The sequence below is a fragment of the Tupaia chinensis genome, unplaced genomic scaffold (genome assembly GCF_000334495.1).
Source record: "Tupaia chinensis unplaced genomic scaffold, TupChi_1.0 Scaffold000367_1, whole genome shotgun sequence".
In the NCBI taxonomy this organism is placed as follows: Eukaryota; Metazoa; Chordata; class Mammalia; order Scandentia; family Tupaiidae; genus Tupaia; species Tupaia belangeri.
In genome coordinates, this window is record NW_006159864.1 from 652,153 (window position 1) to 670,520 (window position 18,368).

At 38.4% G+C, this 18,368-nt stretch overlaps 1 protein-coding gene across 1 annotated transcript in view; it reads left to right on the top strand.

Moving 5' to 3' along the window:
* Positions 1–18,368, top strand: part of DNAH3 (dynein axonemal heavy chain 3) — a 172,248-nt gene that overhangs the window by 105,176 nt on the left and 48,704 nt on the right. Inside the window, exons 41-42 of the mRNA XM_027773745.1 lie at positions 3,435–3,680; positions 16,408–16,511. Of these exons, the coding sequence (XP_027629546.1) occupies positions 3,435–3,680; positions 16,408–16,511 (350 nt within the window). The remainder of the gene's footprint in view (positions 1–3,434; positions 3,681–16,407; positions 16,512–18,368) is intronic.

Consider the following 18,368-nt stretch of genomic DNA (forward strand, 5'->3'; position numbering starts at 1 on the left):
ATTTAGTTTTGAGCTGACATTGATTTTTTTAAGGGTATTCTTGTGCAAATTACCCCATCCTTCCTCAGTCTAATGTTCCTCATCCACATAATAGTAATAATAATTCCTGTTCCTTTACCTCACAGGACATCCTGAAGGGAGATGAATTTAGATGATAAATGTAAATGTATCTTAGAAAAAAATATTCTTACATTTAAAAAGAAAAACTCATTTTTATATGGAATCTCAAGGAACCCCAAGTAGCACAAATAATCTTGAAAATGAATAACAAACCTGGAAGTCTTAGACATTCTGACTTCAGAACTTATTACAGAGCTATAATGATCAAAACAGAATGGCCCTGGCATACTAACATAAAACTAGTGCATTAAAATAGCACAGAAAGAAGTACTCACATACATGGTCCAATTGTTTTCGACAAGGCTGCCAAGACCACTTAATGGAGAAGGATAGTATTTTCAACAAATAGTACTGAAAAAGTTGGATATCCACAATCAAAAGAGTGTGGCTCTTCTGTCCAACAGTCACCTGAAGTGTACACAGAAGTCCTACTCAAGACACAGAGATTTAAGTCAAGAGGGAGAAGAGGCTATACCAGGAATGTGCCCATTAAGCCTTTCTCATCTTCCATATTTATCTGGGCAAAAGAGGAAGGAAAGTTAATTTTAAAGGAAGTTGCTTCTTAGAGGATTAGAAAGATAAGAGTAATTTCTAGAACAGGGTGGTTTCAGTAAGGAGGGTATGACTAAATGACATCAGAGGTTGGATAGTACACCCATCTAATAACCTGTTGTTTTCAAGTAGGAAGGCAAGAGTTAGATATTTTTGCCATTTTCCCTAACCATGCATTCAAGCTAATCAGCCCCTGTCATTTTTGAGCAGGAAGGCAAGAAGTTAGGTGTTTTCGCCAATTTTTCCTAGTCATTCATTCAGAGTTCATCCTTCCAAGGTGTTCTCGAAGTATGGCATTTCTGATTTCACTCTTGCCTGACCATATACAAAAATTATTCAAAATGGATGAACGATCTAAACTTAAGAGGTAAAACTATAAAACTTTTAGAAGAAAAAATAGGGCAAAAGATTGAATTTGGCAATGATCTCTTGAATATGCTACCAAAGGCACAGGTAAGAAAAGAAAAATAGTAAATAAATTAAACTTCATCAAAATTTAAAACTTTTGTGCATCAAAAGACACTATACACAAGAAAACTAAAAAACACACAGAATAAGAAAAAATTGCAAATTGTATATCTGATAAAGGATTAATAACCAGAATATACAGAGATCCTCTAAAATTCAACAACACATCACAAACAGGGCCAGCCAGTGGTATGATGGTTAAGGTGACTGGATTCCACAAAGCTGACTGCATGGTTCAGGACCCAGACTTGGTGGCTTGAGAAACATGTCAGGCATGTGTGTGTGCATGTTCAAAATCCTGAAAGGAAGGGGAGATGGAGGAGAAAGGGTTGTAGTGTCACTATACCCTATGGGGGTGTTACTTTTTCGCTTTCCATCTCACCTCTGTCTCACTCCAGCAAGTGAACATACTCTAGCAAATTAAAAAGAAAAAGGTATAATGATTTAATTTAAAAATGGCCTCGTGGATAAGGTGCTAGACTTTCACTTAGCCAACTGCAGTTTGAGACCCAGGCCTGGTGGCTTGCTTTCTCACTTTCCCTCTTTCTCTCTCTCTTTCTGGTGACCACACATGCCTTGTAGCAAATGTTTAAAACGTGGGACCAACAGATGGCATAACGGTTACGTTGCGGGAATCCCACTTGGTTGACTGCTGTTCAAGTCTTGGACTCAATGACTTAAAACTCACACTGGGCACATGTGTGTGCATGCCCAAAATTCTGAGAGGAGAAGGGAGGAGAAGGGATTGTGGCATGGCCATCTCCCCAGGGAATGATTTTTTGCTTTCTTTCTCTCTGGTGAACACATGCACCCTATAGCGAAAATCTCTCTTAAAAAAAAAATGATAATAATGGTAAATAAAATTAAATAAATAATTCAAAAAAAGGGTAAAGGATTTGAATAGACATTTCTCCAAAGAAGATATACAAATAGCCAATAAGCACATTAAAAAAAAAAAAAGTCATCACCCCTAATTGTTAGGTAAATGCAAATCAAAACCACAGGGAGATACCACCTCAAACCTATTAGGATGGCTACAATTAAAAAAAAAGTAAATAGTAAGTGTTGGTGAAGATGTTGAAAAATTAGAACTCTGGTGTACTGTTGGTGGGAATGTAAAATGGTACAGTTGCTGTGGAAAATGGTTTGGTTGTTCTTCAAAAAAGTAACCATAGACTTAATATATGATTTGACAATTTCACTTCTGGGTGTATACCTAGAAGAATTTGAAGTAGGAACTCAAACAGATATTTGTATACACATGTTCATAGCATCTTTATTCACAATAGGACATCTAAATTTCCATCAATGGATGAATGGATTTGAAATCGCATTTTGTATGCTGTGATGATGCTCAGTGAATGAATGTAAAATAAATCATTTTTTAAAATGTGATGTAGTCATACAATGGAATTTTATTGAACCTGAAAAAGGAAAGAAATTCTGACATAGATCAACCCTGAAAACATTATGCTAACTGAAATAAGCCAGTCACAAAATGACTATATGGTTCTACTTCTATGATGTACCTAGATTAGTCAAATTTATAGAGACTGAAAATAGAGTTCTGGTTACAGAAAAGGTGGAGGGAAGATCGGAAGGGAAAGATGATTGTTAAATGGGTACAGAGCTTCAGTTCTGCAAGATGAAAAGAGTTCTGATATGGATAGTGGTGATAGTCATATAACAATATTAATGTACTTAATACTACAGAATTGTACACTTAAAAAAATTGTTAAGATAGTGCTATGGTTTGACTATGTCCCCCAACTTCAGAGTTCCTGAAGTTTTGACTATGTCAAAATTTGGTGAGCTATTGTAACAGAATTAAGAGGGTAAAAACTTAATCTGAGTATGGTGTCAAATCACTTTGGGACGCGATTAGGCATGGGGTGGCTGATGGGTTTATAAGGAGAGGAGATGAGACAGACAGCTTGCTCTGCTCAAGCTCTTCCCCTCCACTGTTATCTACCTGCTACAGCCCTGCCCCCACTCCCAACTTGGACTTCCAAACTGTGAGCTGAATAAGCCCTTTATTTTGATTAATTACCCAGACTCAGAAATTTCTGTTATTAGCAACGGAATGAACTAGAACAATGTCGATTTTATGTCATGTGTATTTTACCACAGTAAAAAATGCATTTGATGAAGGATCTGGTGGGTTATTGGTTTCATGCAGTATCAGTCACCTCTCCAGGTTCTTCATAAGTAAAACTAGCCAGTTCACATTTTTTTTTTTATATCTGTGCACCTTGTCCTGAGGTGTTTTTGTTTATTTGTTTTTTCACTTTTAGATGAAATTAAGCAAGCAGAAAATGAGGAAACAGAATTATATGAAGGCCTGTCAAGTCAGCAGATCTTCCTCTGGCTGCAAGGACTATTTCTCTTTTCCTTGGTGTGGACTGTGGCTGGCACCATCAATGCAGACAGCAGAAAGAAATTTGATCTGTTTTTTCGCAACTTGATCACAGGCATGGATGATAAGTACCCTAGGCCCAAAAGCGTCAAACTTACCAAAAACAACATCTTCCCAGAAAAAGGTAACTTAGTACTTTGCTAGTTTTCATTTCGATCACGTGTTTCAAACCCTACCAAAATAGGTAAACCATGCCAGCCCTTTACAAAAGTGACATAAGATTTTTTGTTGTTGTTGGTCTCTTTTTTTTTTTTTCAATTTCAATTTATTTATTTGCATTCATTCACTGTTCATCATTACAGCATACAAAATGAGATTTTCCATCCAGAGTACACTGTATATTGTCTCAATCAAGCACATCAACAAACATGTTATTGTCAGCAAATAATTTTCCATTTCTTGTTTTCTGTATGAAGTAAGATTTTATAGCTATGCTGGGTGGGCTTATTTCAGAGCTCATCTATGTATGTAAGAGATGGGAGTTCCTGAAGTCAGAGTCTTAAGTGTTATCTAATTGCTTTAAAAAATTTTTTTTGCCAGAGGGTGTGTGTGGCTTGCTGGGAGAAGAGAGAGAGAGAGAGAGAGAGAAAGCATCCCCTATGGAACAATTCTTTATTGTATTTTCTTGTCTTATTCCATTAACTAGAACTTACAGTATAATGTCAAACTGAAATAATGAGAAGAGTTATCCTTATTTTGTTCTTAATATGAAGGGGAGATTATCTAGTTCTTGACCCTTAAGCATGATGTTAGCTGTAGTTTTTCTGTGGCATTCTTTATCAAGTTGAGTAAGTTCCTTCCTTCTATTCCTAGTATTCTGAGAATCTGTACATGAAGTGATGTTATACATTACCAAGTGCTTTTTCTGAATCTATTAAGATGATCATGTTTTTCTTTAGACAATTGATGCAATGAATTACAAAAATAGAAAATTATCTGTTGATAATATGCATAGTAATATCTTTGACTGATCCAATATACAGCATATTCATTATGGGAAAATTGATTTGGTATGCTGTAATGATACGCAGTGATTGAACGTAAAATAAATAAATAAATTATTTTTAAAAATTCATATATTGGGCCAAGCGTCTTGAGCCTGGTCTGGACAGGCTTTAGGGTGAATCTGCGCTCAGGACCTGGGTATGACTCAAACTTCTGAATTCCATCTCCACCATTCCAGATGCCTGGAGTCTCCCTGTCCACCACCAGGAGTCTTTCTTTCTTTCTTTTTTTTTTTTTGGAGAGGTTTTCACTATAGGGCACATGCACTCGCCAGACAGACAGAGAGAGACATAGAGACAGAAAGCAAGAAATCACCCCCCAGGGGGGATGGTCACGCCGCAATCCCTTCTCCTCCATTCTCCTCTCGGGATCTTGGGCACACACGCACATGCGCCCAGCGTGAATTTTAAGCCACCGGGTCTGGGATGCGAACCGCGGTCGACTATGTGGGAGTCCAGCGACATAGCCATAATGCTAACTACTGGTTCCCCCCACCAGGAGTCATGAGTCCACTTTGGGCAGGCTTTAGGGTGAGTCTGCACTCAAGGCCTGGTTACAACTCTGAAACTTTTGGACTCTGTTGCCCACCATTCCAGAGGCTTGGCTTCACCCCATCTGTATGCCAGGTCTTGACCCTGATCAGGTCAGGCTTTAGGGTGAGTCTGTGCTTGGGGCCTTGGAACAACTCTGAAACTTTTGGACTCCATCGCCCACCATTGCAGCAGCCTGGCCTTACCTTGCCTGCCCACCAGGACTCCTGAGCCCAGTCTGGGCACGCTTTAAGGGTAAGTCAGTGCTTGGGGCCTGGAAACGACGTTGGAACTTTTGGTACACCAACCTGCATGCTGCGTGAGTGCAACATGCTACTTAATCCTCTTTACCAAGTTCTATCTCCTTAGCTTGCTACCACCTAATCAAAGACTGAATGTTTGGTAGAGGAGCCAAACAGCCGAAGTTACCCGTAACTGAGCTGACCTAGGAGATAGAACTCTCCAATAGGAACACACCTGGGAACTAAGGCTGAAATTTTCTCTACCAGCACTATGGAATCTACTCCAATAAATAGAAAAAAGTTATTATCACATCAGATGACTAGAAACCAGTACAGATACCAAAGACACATGAAAAAACAAGGTGGTAGCTCTTCTCCAGATGAGGGTAGTAACCCCTAATCAACAATGGACAGCACAGAGAAATATCAGAGAAATGTCAGAAAAATAATTCTGAATATTTATAGTGAGAAAATTCAATGAGATGCAAGAGCAAATGGACAATCAGTTCCAGAAAATGAGAAAATTATTTCAGGATATGAAAGAGGAATTTCATAAAGAAATAGACACCCAAAAAAGAATCAGACAGAACTTCTGGAAGTGACGAATACAATACAAGGAATTAAAATCTTCCAAGAAAGCATTAACAGCAGATTGGACTGTGCAGAAGAAAGAATTCCTGACCTAGAAGACAAAATCTCCAACATTGACTAAATCACCAAAATGAAAGAAAAAACAACAGAAAAAATGAGGATAGCATACAGGAAATTCTAGACACCATGAAACACCCAAATAGCCATATAATGAGTATCCCAGAAGGTGGAGAATATGCTAAAGGCATGAAAAACCTCTCTCATGAAATATTATCTGAAAATTTCCCAAGTACAGAGAAACATGGAGAAATTCAGACCCAAGAAACAAGAAGGACCCCCAATAGAATCAGCACAAAAAGATCCCCACCCTCTAGCACATTATAGCCAGATTGGCAAAAATTAAAGACAAAGACAATATTCTAAAGATGGCAAGGGAGAAACATTAAGTCACCTCTAAAGGTTAAGGTTATCCCATTAGATTAATGTCAAACCTTTCAACCGAAACAATGCAGGCCATGAAGGAATGGGAAGATGTATTCAAAACATTAAGAGAAAACCAATTTCAACCAAGAATACTATATCCAGAAAAATTATCCTTCAAATGGGAAGAACAAATAAAAGTATTATTGGCAAACAAAAACTGAAAGAATTCACCAGTAATAGACCAGCACTACAGGAAGTACTGAGGGGAGTGTTGTATCAGGATTACTAAAGAGACACAAACAGAAATAGGAGAACAAGAAAACAACTGAGAAAAATAGCTAACAAAATGACAGGGATAAATCCACAAATATCAATAATAACATTAAATGTTAATGGATTAAATTCTCCCATTAAAAGACACAGACTGGCTGAATGGATTTAAAAAAAAATAGAAGTCATCTATATGTTTCTTACAAGAAAAACATCTCACTACTAAGGACTGAAAGTGAAGGGCTATAAAAAGATATTCCATGCAAATGGAAACAACAACAACAACAGAAGAAAGATTAGAGTAGTGAAACTGGTATCACACAAAATAGACTTTAAGATGAAAGATATAAGATGAGACAAAGAAGGACATTATAGAGTACTGGAAAGACTTGTTCACCAAGAAGATAAAACACTTGTAAATATTTATGCACCCAACACTGGAACACCTAAATACATCAAAGAGAGACTCTTAGTTAGCAAGGGAGAACCACAATAATTGTAGGGGATCTCAATGCCCTACTGACTCCTCTGGACAGATCATCTAGACAAAAAAATAAATAAAGAGATACAAGGTCTAAATGATAGCATATATGAAATGGACTTGACAGACATCTATAGAGTATTTAACCCAACTACCACAAAGTACACATTTTCTCAGCCCCACATGGAACATTTTTTTTTTTGGAGAGATTTTCACTGTAGGGCGCGTGCGCTCGCCAGACAGACAGAGAGAGACATAGAGACAGAAAGCGAGAAATCACCCCCCAGGGGGGATGGTCACGCCACAATCCCTTCTCCTCCATTCTCCTCTCGGGATCTTGGGCACGCACACACACGCGCCCAGCGTGAGTTTTAAGCCACCGGGTCCGGGACATGAACCGCGGTCGACTATGTGGGAGTCCAGCGACATAACCATTACGCTAACTGCTGGTTCCCCCACATGGAACATTTTTGAAGATTGACCACATGATAGGGCACAAAACAAGCCATTACAAATTCAGAGATGTAGAAACTATATCCAGCATCTTTTCTGACCATGATGGAATCAAACTTAAAATCAACTACAGAAAGAGTCCTTGAAAGTTCACAAACACATGGAAACTAAGCAACCTACTTTTAAATGACTTCATGACTATAGAAGAAATTAAGACTGAAATCAAAAGAGTCATAGACGGGAACCAGCAGTTAGCGTAATGGCTATGTCGCTGGACTCCCACGTAGTTGACCGTGGTTCGCGTCCCAGACCCAGTGGCTTAAAACTCACGCCGGGCGCATGTGCGTGCGTACCCAAGATCCTGAGAGGAGAATGGAGGAGAAGGGATTGCAGCGTGACCATCCCCCCTGGGGGGTGATTTCTCACTTTCTGTCTCTCTGTCTCTCTCTGTCGGTCTGGCGAGCACACACGCCCTATAGCGAAAACCTCTCCCCCCCCCCGCCAAAAAAAAGAGTAATAGAAACTAGAAACTAATGATAATGAACAACAAGAGTTTATAACATATGGGACACAGCAAAAGCAGTCTTAAGAGGGAAATTCATAGCAATTAGTGCACACAAGAAAAAAGCAAAAAGGTGGCAAATAAACAACCTAATGATACAACTCAGAGAACTGGAAAAACAACACCAAAAAAATTCCAGTATAAAAGAAATGATAACGATTCAAACAGAAATAAATGAAATAGAGAATAAAAGAACTGCACAGAAAATAAATAAAACAAAAGCTGGTTCTTTGAAAAGATAAAATTGACACACCATTAGCTAGATTAATCAAGAAGAACAGAGAAAGGAACCAGATAAATCAAATCAGCAAGGAAACAGGCATTATTACAACAGATACAACCGACATACAAAATATCATCAGACAGTACTATGAGCGATTATGTACCAACTAACAAGACAACCTCGATGAGATGGACAAATTTCTGGACCCCAAGTTACCAATATTGAAACAGGAAGAGATAGAAACAGACCCATAACAAGATATGAGATTGAATCACCAACAAATAGTCTCCCATCAAGGACGAGTCCAGGTCCTGATGGCTTTAATTCTGAATTCTACAAAACTTTTAAAGAACTAACCCAAATTCTCCTAAACCATTTCTAAAAATTCAAAAGGAAGGCACCTTCCTGAATTCATTCTATGAAGCTTCCACTATCTTTTTAAAAAATTTACATTTAATCACATAGATCTCTACAGTGTACAACAGTTCTTTTTCCAGCATGATACCAAACATATCATTCAAGACAAAGACATTACTATATACATTATTGTGGGAGGCTGTGCACCAGCAAGTCTGCTGAGGCTATTTTTCATGAGTCTCTTACTATTGCCATCTTAGGCTCAGAGAGCAAACAATTACAAAGGCTACAATTGGTTCCCCTTCAAAAACCTCACCTTCAAAACCATACTCTGATTGGCCACTTCCCATAGCAAATCGGTGAGCTTAGAATACCTCAGATTTGCATATCCGTCACCTCATGATTGGTCCACAAAGCAACCAATCATAACCCACTTTTACTATCCTTCATTCAACCAATCACAGCCCACCAACATGTATATAACCATGATCCCTGGCCCATAATTGCCAGACAACCCTGAAGACGCTGAAGAGCTGTGACACTGCGTCGTCTCCTGACAACCCTGAGCTGCGACACCACATCATCTCTGAATGACCCTGAGCTGTGACACTGCATCGTCTCCATGCTGTAACAGAGCGCCATTTGTCCCGTTTCTCACTCCTTCCCTCAGGAAACCTGTTAGACTGTCTGACGGGCCGGGACACATTATCATCAGGAAATAGCTTTTATCAATTAAACACAGATTTTTTTCTTCCCCTTTTCCATCCCTCCCTCCATTACCCACCTCCATATGACCCCATCCTTACTATCTCTAGTATTTATGGTTGCTTTCCTTGCTATGATATCTTCTAAACTTTCAAATTCTGCTATAAAACAGACAATTGATGTGTATTGAGTGGGGACATACAGAGTCTGTGTTTCATAATCATACTTGCTTTGCTTAGCATTAAGTCTTCCATATTCATGCACTTTGTACCAAATGTCAGGTTTTCATTTTTTTTTTATGGTTGAGTAGTATTCCATAGAGTACATATGTCACATTTTTTTTCAGTCCATTCATCTATGTTTAGACATTTGGGTTGCTTTCATGTCCTAGCAATTGTGAATAATGCTACAATAAATATGGATGAGCAAATGTTCTTCTGACGGAGGGTTTTTCTATCCTTTGGGTAAATACCTAAGAGTGGAATTGCTGGGTCATATAGTAGTTCTATCTGTAAATTTCTGAGGAATCTCCAGACCATTCTCCAAAGTGTTGTACTAATTTACATTCCCACCAACAGTGGAGGAGGGTTCCCTTTTCACCACAGCCTCTCTGGCACTTATCACTATTATTTTTCTTAATTTTAGCCATTCTGACTGGGGTTAAGTGATACTCACTGTAGTTTTGATTTTCACTTACCTTATGATAAGAGATGTTGAGCATGTTTTCATTTGCTTTTTGTACAGTGGCTGGACCAATTAACATTCCCCCCCCCAGTGTAAGAGAGTTCCCCTTTCACCACGCCCCTGCCAGCACTTACCGTTTTTTGTTTTTATTTTAATGTTGTATGTCTTCTTTGGAGAATTGTCTGTTCAGCTCCTTTTCCTGTCTTTTAATTGATTTTTTGTGTGTGGGTGAGCTGTTTGAGTTCCCTGTATATTCTGGTTATCAGTCTCCTGTCTGAGGTGTAATTTGCAAATATATTTCTCCCACTCTGAGGGTTATCTTCTCACTCAGTGTGTTTTTGCTGTGCAGAAGCTTCTCAATCTAATGTAGTCCCATTTGTCTATTTTTGGGACTATGTTCTGTGCTTTGGAGGTCTTCTTTAAGAAGTCCTTGCCTTCTCCAAAGTCTCCAAGGGTTTTTTTCTGTATTTTCCAACAAACTTAGGTTGAGGTTTGTGGAAAAACACTTTATTAAAGAAAGAGCTAGATATTAGCAAAGAAATTCTGAGATTCACAATGCTGTTAAACAACAACAATAATACCTTTGAAAACTCTTCTGTACAATGACTAAAAATTAAAAATAAAATATATGGCATCTGTATTTATAGGTGAATGATACAGTCTTTTTATAGTTTGAGGTTTTATGTTTAGATCCTCAATCCATTTTGAGTTAATTTTTGTCAGTGGTGAGAAATAAAGATCTAGTTTCATTCTTCTGCAGAGAATTATCCAATTCTCTCAGCACTGTTTGCTGAAGAGATTTTCTTTTTCCAACTGGATTGTCTTGTGTCCTTTGTCAAAGATCAGTTGGCTGTATGTTTTGGGGTTTATTTGGGGGTTCTCAATTCTATTCCATTGGTCTACCTGTCTGTTTTGTACCAATACCATACTGTTTTAATTATCAGAGCTTTGTAATATGTTTTGAAGTCAGGAAGTGAGATGCCTCCTACTTTATTCCCCTTGCACTTTATCTCTTTGGTCATATGGGGCCTTTTTATACTTCCAGACAAATTTTATGATTTTTTTCTATTTATGTGAGAAATATCTCTGGTAGTTTGATTGGGATTAATTTGAGTAGGATTCACATCTTGATTATATTAAGTCTTCTAATCCAGGAACATAGGATGTTTTTCCACTTTTTGCATAATTTTTAATTTCTTTTTCTAATGTTTCACAGTTTTCTTGTAGAGATCTTTGATTTCTTAGTAAGGTTTATTCCAAGATATCTTACTGGTTTTGTAGCTATGTAAATAGGATTTCTTTCAATTCTGTCTCAGTTTGTCCATTGTTTGTATATAAAAATACTATAGATTTTTTTTATTATTTTTTGGAGAGATTTTTGCTATAGGGCGCATGCGCTCGTCAGACCGACAGAGAGAGACAGAGAGAAAGAAAGCGAGAAATCACCCCCCAGGGGTGATGGCCACGCCGCAATCCCTTCTCCTCCATTCTCCTCTTGGGATCTTGGGCACGCACGCACATGTGCCCAGCGTGAGTTTTAAGCCACCGGGTCCGGGACACGAACCGCGGTCGACTACATGGGAGTCCAGCGACATAGCCATTACGCTAACTGCTGGTCCCAAAATACTATAGATTTTTGTACATTGATGTTGTATCTTGCCACTTTACTATATTTATTTATCACTTCCAGGAGTTTTTTGGTGGATTCTTTTGGATTTTCTGTGTATACTATCGTATCATCTGCAAATAGAGATAATTTCTTTTCTTCTTTTCCTATTTGGATGCTTTTTATTTGACTCTCTTGTCTAATTGCATTGTCTAGAATTTCTAGTACTATGTGGAAAAGCAGTGGAGAAAGTGGGCAGCCTTGTCTTGTACCAGTTTTAGTGAAAAGGCTTTCAGGTTTGGGAACCAGCAGTTAGCATAATGGCTATGTCGCTGGACTCCCACGTAGTTGACCACGGTTCGCATCCTGGACCCGGTGACTTAAAACTCATGTCGGGCGTGTGTGCGTGCGTGCCCAAGATCCCGAGAGGAAAATGGAGGAGAAGGGATTGCGGCATGACCATCCCCCTGGGGGGTGATTTCTCACTTTCTGTCTCTATGTCTCTCTCTGTCTGTCTGGCTAGCACATGCGCCCTATAGCAAAAATCTCTCCAAAAAAAAAAGAAAGAAAAAAGAAAAAGGCTTTCTGGTTTTCCCCATTCAGTATGATGTTAGCTATGGGTTTTTATAAATGGCTTTTATTGTGATGAGGAATGTCCCATCTATGCTGACTTTGTTGAAAGTCTTAATCATGAAGGAGTGTTGTGTTTTATCTAATGCTTTTTCTGCATCAATTAATATGATCATATGATTTTTATCTTCCTTGTGTTAATGTGATGTATTACTTTTATTGTTTTGCATATGTTGAACCCTTCTTGCATCCCTGGTATAAATCATATTTGGTCATGGTGTATAATCTTTTTTATATGTTGTTGAATACGATTTGTTAGTATATTTTTGGGAATTTCTGCATCCATATTCATCAGAAATATGGGCCTGAAGTTATCTTTTTTGGTCATGTTCTTATCTGGTTTGGGAATTAAGGTGGTGGAAACTTCATAGAATGAATCCAGGAGGGTGCTTTCCTTTTGAATTTTTAGAAATAGTTTAGGAGAATTTGGGTTAGTTCTTTAAAAGTTTTGTAGAATTCAGAATTACAACCATCAGGACCTGGACTTGTCCTTGTTGGGAGACTATTTATTGATGATTCAATCTCATTTCTTGTTATGGGTCCATTCAGAGTTTCTATTTCTTTCTGTTTGAATCTTGGTAAGTTATACGTGCCCAGAAATTGGTCCATCTCATCTAGGTTGTCTTGTTTGTTGGTACATAATTGCTCATAGTACTGTCTGATGATATTTTGTATGTCTGTTATATCTGTTGTAATAATGCCTGTTTCCTTGCTGACTTGATTTATCTGGTTCCTTTCTCTGTTCTTAATTAATCTAGCTAATGGTGTGTCAATTTTATTTATCGTCTCAAAGAACCAGCTTTTGTTTTCATTTATTTTCTGCATAGTTCTTTTATTTTCTATTTCATTTATTTCTGTTTGAATCTTTATCATTTCTTTTATACTGGAATATTTTTGGTGTTGTTTTTCCAGTTCCCTGAGTTGTATCATTAGGTTGTTTATTTGCCACCTTTTTGCTTTTTTCTTGTGTGCACTAATTGCTATGAATTTCCCTCTTAAGACTGCTTTTGCTTTGTCTCATACGTTATAAACTCTTGTTGTTCATTATCATTAGTTTATAAGAATCTTTTTATTTCAGTCTTAATTTCTTCTATAGTTGTAACCCAGGCCTATTTTCAATTAATCCCTATTTCTATCTTCAGCCCCAGGCAACCACTAATCAACCACTAATCAGGCCCATTTTACAGATGTGCAAGGTCTTTGCCACGGTCACACAGCTGTTAAATCCACTTTTACTCTGTTAAATCTTTTTGTTTGGGGTTTTTTTAGGCCTACATATTTCTAAATCAAAACACAAATTAGTTCTAGCTCAGTCATTAGTTTACTGATTCATGCATTCAGCACCCCCCTTTTTATTATTAAAACAATTAAATTCTATTAAAGAAAAGTAATTACAAGTATCTCTTTTGCCCCTATTACTGTATCATACATATTTCTGTTTTCAAAAAATCTTTTCTCGGGGACCAGCAGTTGGCATAATGGCTATGTCGCTGGACTCCCATGTAGTTGACCGCGGCTTGAGTCCTGGACTTGGTGGCTTAAACTCACACCAGGCACGGGTGTGTGCCCAGGATCCCAAGGGGAGAATGAAAGAGAAGGGATTGCAGTGTGGCCATTCCCCTGGGTGGGGGTGATTTCTCACTTTATGTCTCTCTCTCTGGTGCGCGCACACACCCTATAGCAAAAATCTCTCCAAAACAACAACAACAATAGTCTTTTATCTTGCTTTCTCTCTTGCTTTCATCTGTTTAGGTAGTTGCCTTAATGATACATAGTCCATGTTTTATGTTTTATTCTATTTCATCTGGCATCATTACTTTTTTTTTTTTAAGAGAGATTTTTGCTGTAGGGCATGTGTGCTCACTGGAGAGACAGAGAGGCAGAAAGTAAGAAAGCATCCTTCTCCTCCATTCTCCTCTTGGGATTTTGGGCATGCACATGCACGTGCCTGGCATGAGTTTTAAGCCACCTGGTCCAGGACTTGAACCATGGTAGAATACATGGGAGTCTACCAATGTAACCATATGCCATATTCTGGTCCCTATCTGGCATTATTTCTAAAAAGCATCTTCTATGTTAATATTTAGTTTTTGCAACTACAATTTTAATTATTGATAAATATTTCCCCCATCTTATAAGACATCATTTTTACCAGTCCTTTTTAATGTAGGACTTGTAAGTTATTTCTTTGCTATCACAGATGGTGCTGCATACTCATGTATACAAATTATTTTCATTGTGATTATTTTTTATGATAAATTCTCAGAAATGTGGTTTCTGACTTAGAGAACATTTTTGTAGCTCTGTAAGCATAGCGTCAGATTACTTTCTAAAAGAGTTGTACCAGATTGATTTCTAGGTAAATTGTAGAGTGATGTAGGATAACAGAAGCTCCCTTCTTTAATACTTAAAAAAAAAGAACAATTTTTAATCCTAAAAATTCCTCATCTATAACCAATGAAAGAGTTATAAATTAATTTTCTAAATACTGAAAAGTGGTGGACAGGTTGAGAAACAAAAGGTTCTGGTATGGTACATCTCCCCATCCAGAATCTGCCACTTCATTATCCATTAAGAGTGATGCTGAAAGGAAAATAGAATTGATAAAATTCTGAGAATTTTCACTGATCATCACCACGGTGGAGGAAAGTTGACTATACTGGTGGCTAGGCAGCTTCAACAAATGTCTAAGAGAAACCCTCAGTCATGGAAGCCATTGTTTTATGCTGGAGGACCTTAGTAGGGGTGGGATAAACAACCAGGGCCAGCCCCTACAGTGATTAAGTACTGTGCATTGGGATTCAGATTTTACTGTCTGACTGTGGTTTGAATTCCCAGCTCTGATGATTGAAAAACACACCAAGTATGTGTTTATACATGCCCCAAATCCTGACAAGATGAAGAAATGGACATAAAAAGGAAGAAAGAGGATTTTCATCTTCCAGAATGTGATGCTGAGGAGGGCTTCCTAATTAATATAATAAACAGTTGCAAATCCATTATCCAATACTTATCAACATTTCTCATCCATTTCCTCATCATCAGTTACCATTATATTTATTTTTCTTCCTTCTGATCATCCTTCTGACTTCTCCCCTGTTTATTATACCATTCTACTTATTTTTATGTACTTTTTCACCATAAATATTTAAAATACAATAATAAAATTGAATAAATTTTTAAAGCATAATGGCTGTAACTCTTTGAATCCTTAAAATTATGGTTTTAATTAGGAAGCACATTTTAGGAACAAATATCTATGTTTTCTTTCTTTTCTTTTCTTTCTTTTTTTTTTTTTTTTTTTTTTTTTGCTGTAGGGAACATGTGCTATCCAGAGACAGAAAGTGAGAAAGCACTCCCCAGGGGGGTTGGCCATGCCACAATCCCTTCTCCTCCATTCTAACCTCAGGATTTATGTGTGTCCAAGTGCATGCACACACACACATGCTCAGAGTATTTTTAAAGTCACTGGGCCCAGGGCTTGAACCACGTAGTCAGCCATATGGGCTCCAGTTGTCTTAACCACTATACCACCAGCTGGCTCGACAAGTATCTCTTATAGTGAGTATAGTGAATGTATCTGAAGCTCAGCAGATCTTTTCATGTCAGTCTTTTTTTCTTCTGTTTAGTCAAAAAGAAAGAGAACATCTTTATTTTAAAATAATATACATTGGATCATCCCATTCTTATTTAATTGTCTCACCTATCTGTCCTTCCATTCTTCAAAATATTTATGTGCCAAGAAAGAGGGATGGAAGAATTGCCATCGAAAGTTATTTCTGGACTTGACATATGGAGTGATTTATTGCCTTTCTTTTTTGCTCATTTTCAATACTTGCTGTTCCCATTATGGAAAATAATTTAATATTTTTTATAATTAGTGTCTGTCATTTTAATATAAATAATTAAGTCATTGCTTTTTTAAAAGTCGTGTTCCAGTTTGAAAGGTTACCAGCTATGTGTCTCACTACCTCTGTGACAGCACTGGTAGTTACACATTTTTGGATGCCCAGAGCTGATGTAAACACCTCCAGTAGGAAATGTGAACCCTTGGTGTGCTAACGATCTGTTTTGTTTCTTTGGGTCCAGGAAGCATCTATGATTTTTATTTCCTCAAACAAGGAGGTGGACATTGGGCCACATGGACAGAGTACATCACCAAAGAGGAGGAGAATATCCCAGCTGGGGCCAAGGTAGGAGAAGCATTAACCACACAACTTTGATTTCTAGAATAACCCAATGATCTCCCAGGTGGAGAAATGGACAGTTCTTGTGTGAGCATTTTTAAGAGTTTTCTTTAGGAAAAGATTCAAATACAAGCTGGACTGAACCTTCAAAAGCATAGACTTTAGAAAAGAGAAACCCAGATCCTTTGCTTATCTTTTCCTCTCTTCCTCAATTTACTGAACCATAAAATGGAAGAAGAAAAAAAAATTTTTTTTTGAGAGGTTTTTGCTGTAGGGCGTGTGTGCTTGCCAGAAAGACAGAAACGGAGAGACAGAAAGCGAGAAATCACCCCCCGGGGGGATGGACACACCACAATCCCTTCTCCTCCATTCTCCTTTCAGGATCTTGGACACGCATGCACACACACTCAGCGTGAGTTTAAGCCACTGGGTCTGGGACTTGAACCGCAGTCTACTACATGGGAGTTCAGCGACATAGCCATTACACCAACTGCTGGTCCCAAGAAAGAAGAAAATATTAAAAGGATAGTTGCAAAGATTGAAGGCGGTATGCATGAACATGCGGCACCTACTAGGGGCTAGATCAATGTTTGTGGCAGTTATTATTATTATTATTATTATTATTATCATCAAAATACCAGGAGGTCATCAGTCCACTTTATAGTCATCTCAGCCAAAAAGGATTTTTAAAATCCTCAGAGAGAGTGATTTCCTTGTTTAGAACTCTCAGAAAAGTGGATTCTCATTCATGGGCTTCCTGGGTAGCAGATGATTCATCTACTACTGCTATCCGTTTCCATCCTTGTGGAAAATGTGTCCAGTTGTGCACTTATGTGCCTCTGTTGGTAAAATCTAGTGGATAACATTTATCTTTCCATAGAGAATCAGATCATTCAGGCTCTGGGTGGACTGGTAGAGCATGAATGGGAAAGTGGGAATATTGACAACTGAGTGGGACACCAGGCAGGACCACGACCGCATGCCCTAGGCTGTGCTCAGTAGGATAAGTGTGTGCCAGCTTCACGACGCCCCCCTTCCTCAATTTACTGAACCATAAAATGGAAGAAGAAAAAAAAATTTTTTTTTGAGAGGTTTTTGCTGTAGGGCGTGTGGGCTTGCCAGAAAGACAGAAACGGAGAGACAGAAAGCGAGAAATCACCCCCCGGGGGGATGGACACACCACAATCCCTTCTCCTCCATTCTCCTTTCAGGATCTTGGACACGCATGCACACACACTCAGCGTGAGTTTAAGCCACTGGGTCTGGGACTTGAACCGCAGTCTACTACATGGGAGTTCAGCGACATAGCCATTACACCAACTGCTGGTCCCAAGAAAGAAGAAAATATTAAAAGGATAGTTGCAAAGATTGAAGGCGGTATGCATGAACATGCGGCACCTACTAGGGGCTAGATCAATGTTTGTGGCAGTTATTATTATTATTATTATTATTATTATCATCAAAATACCAGGAGGTCATCAGTCCACTTTATAGTCATCTCAGCCAAAAAGGATTTTTAAAATCCTCAGAGAGAGTGATTTCCTTGTTTAGAACTCTCAGAAAAGTGGATTCTCATTCATGGGCTTCCTGGGTAGCAGATGATTCATCTACTACTGCTATCCGTTTCCATCCTTGTGGAAAATGTGTCCAGTTGTGCACTTATGTGCCTCTGTTGGTAAAATCTAGTGGATAACATTTATCTTTCCATAGAGAATCAGATCATTCAGGCTCTGGGTGGACTGGTAGAGCATGAATGGGAAAGTGGGAATATTGACAACTGAGTGGGACACCAGGCAGGACCACGACCGCATGCCCTAGGCTGTGCTCAGTAGGATAAGTGTGTGCCAGCTTCACGACGCCCCC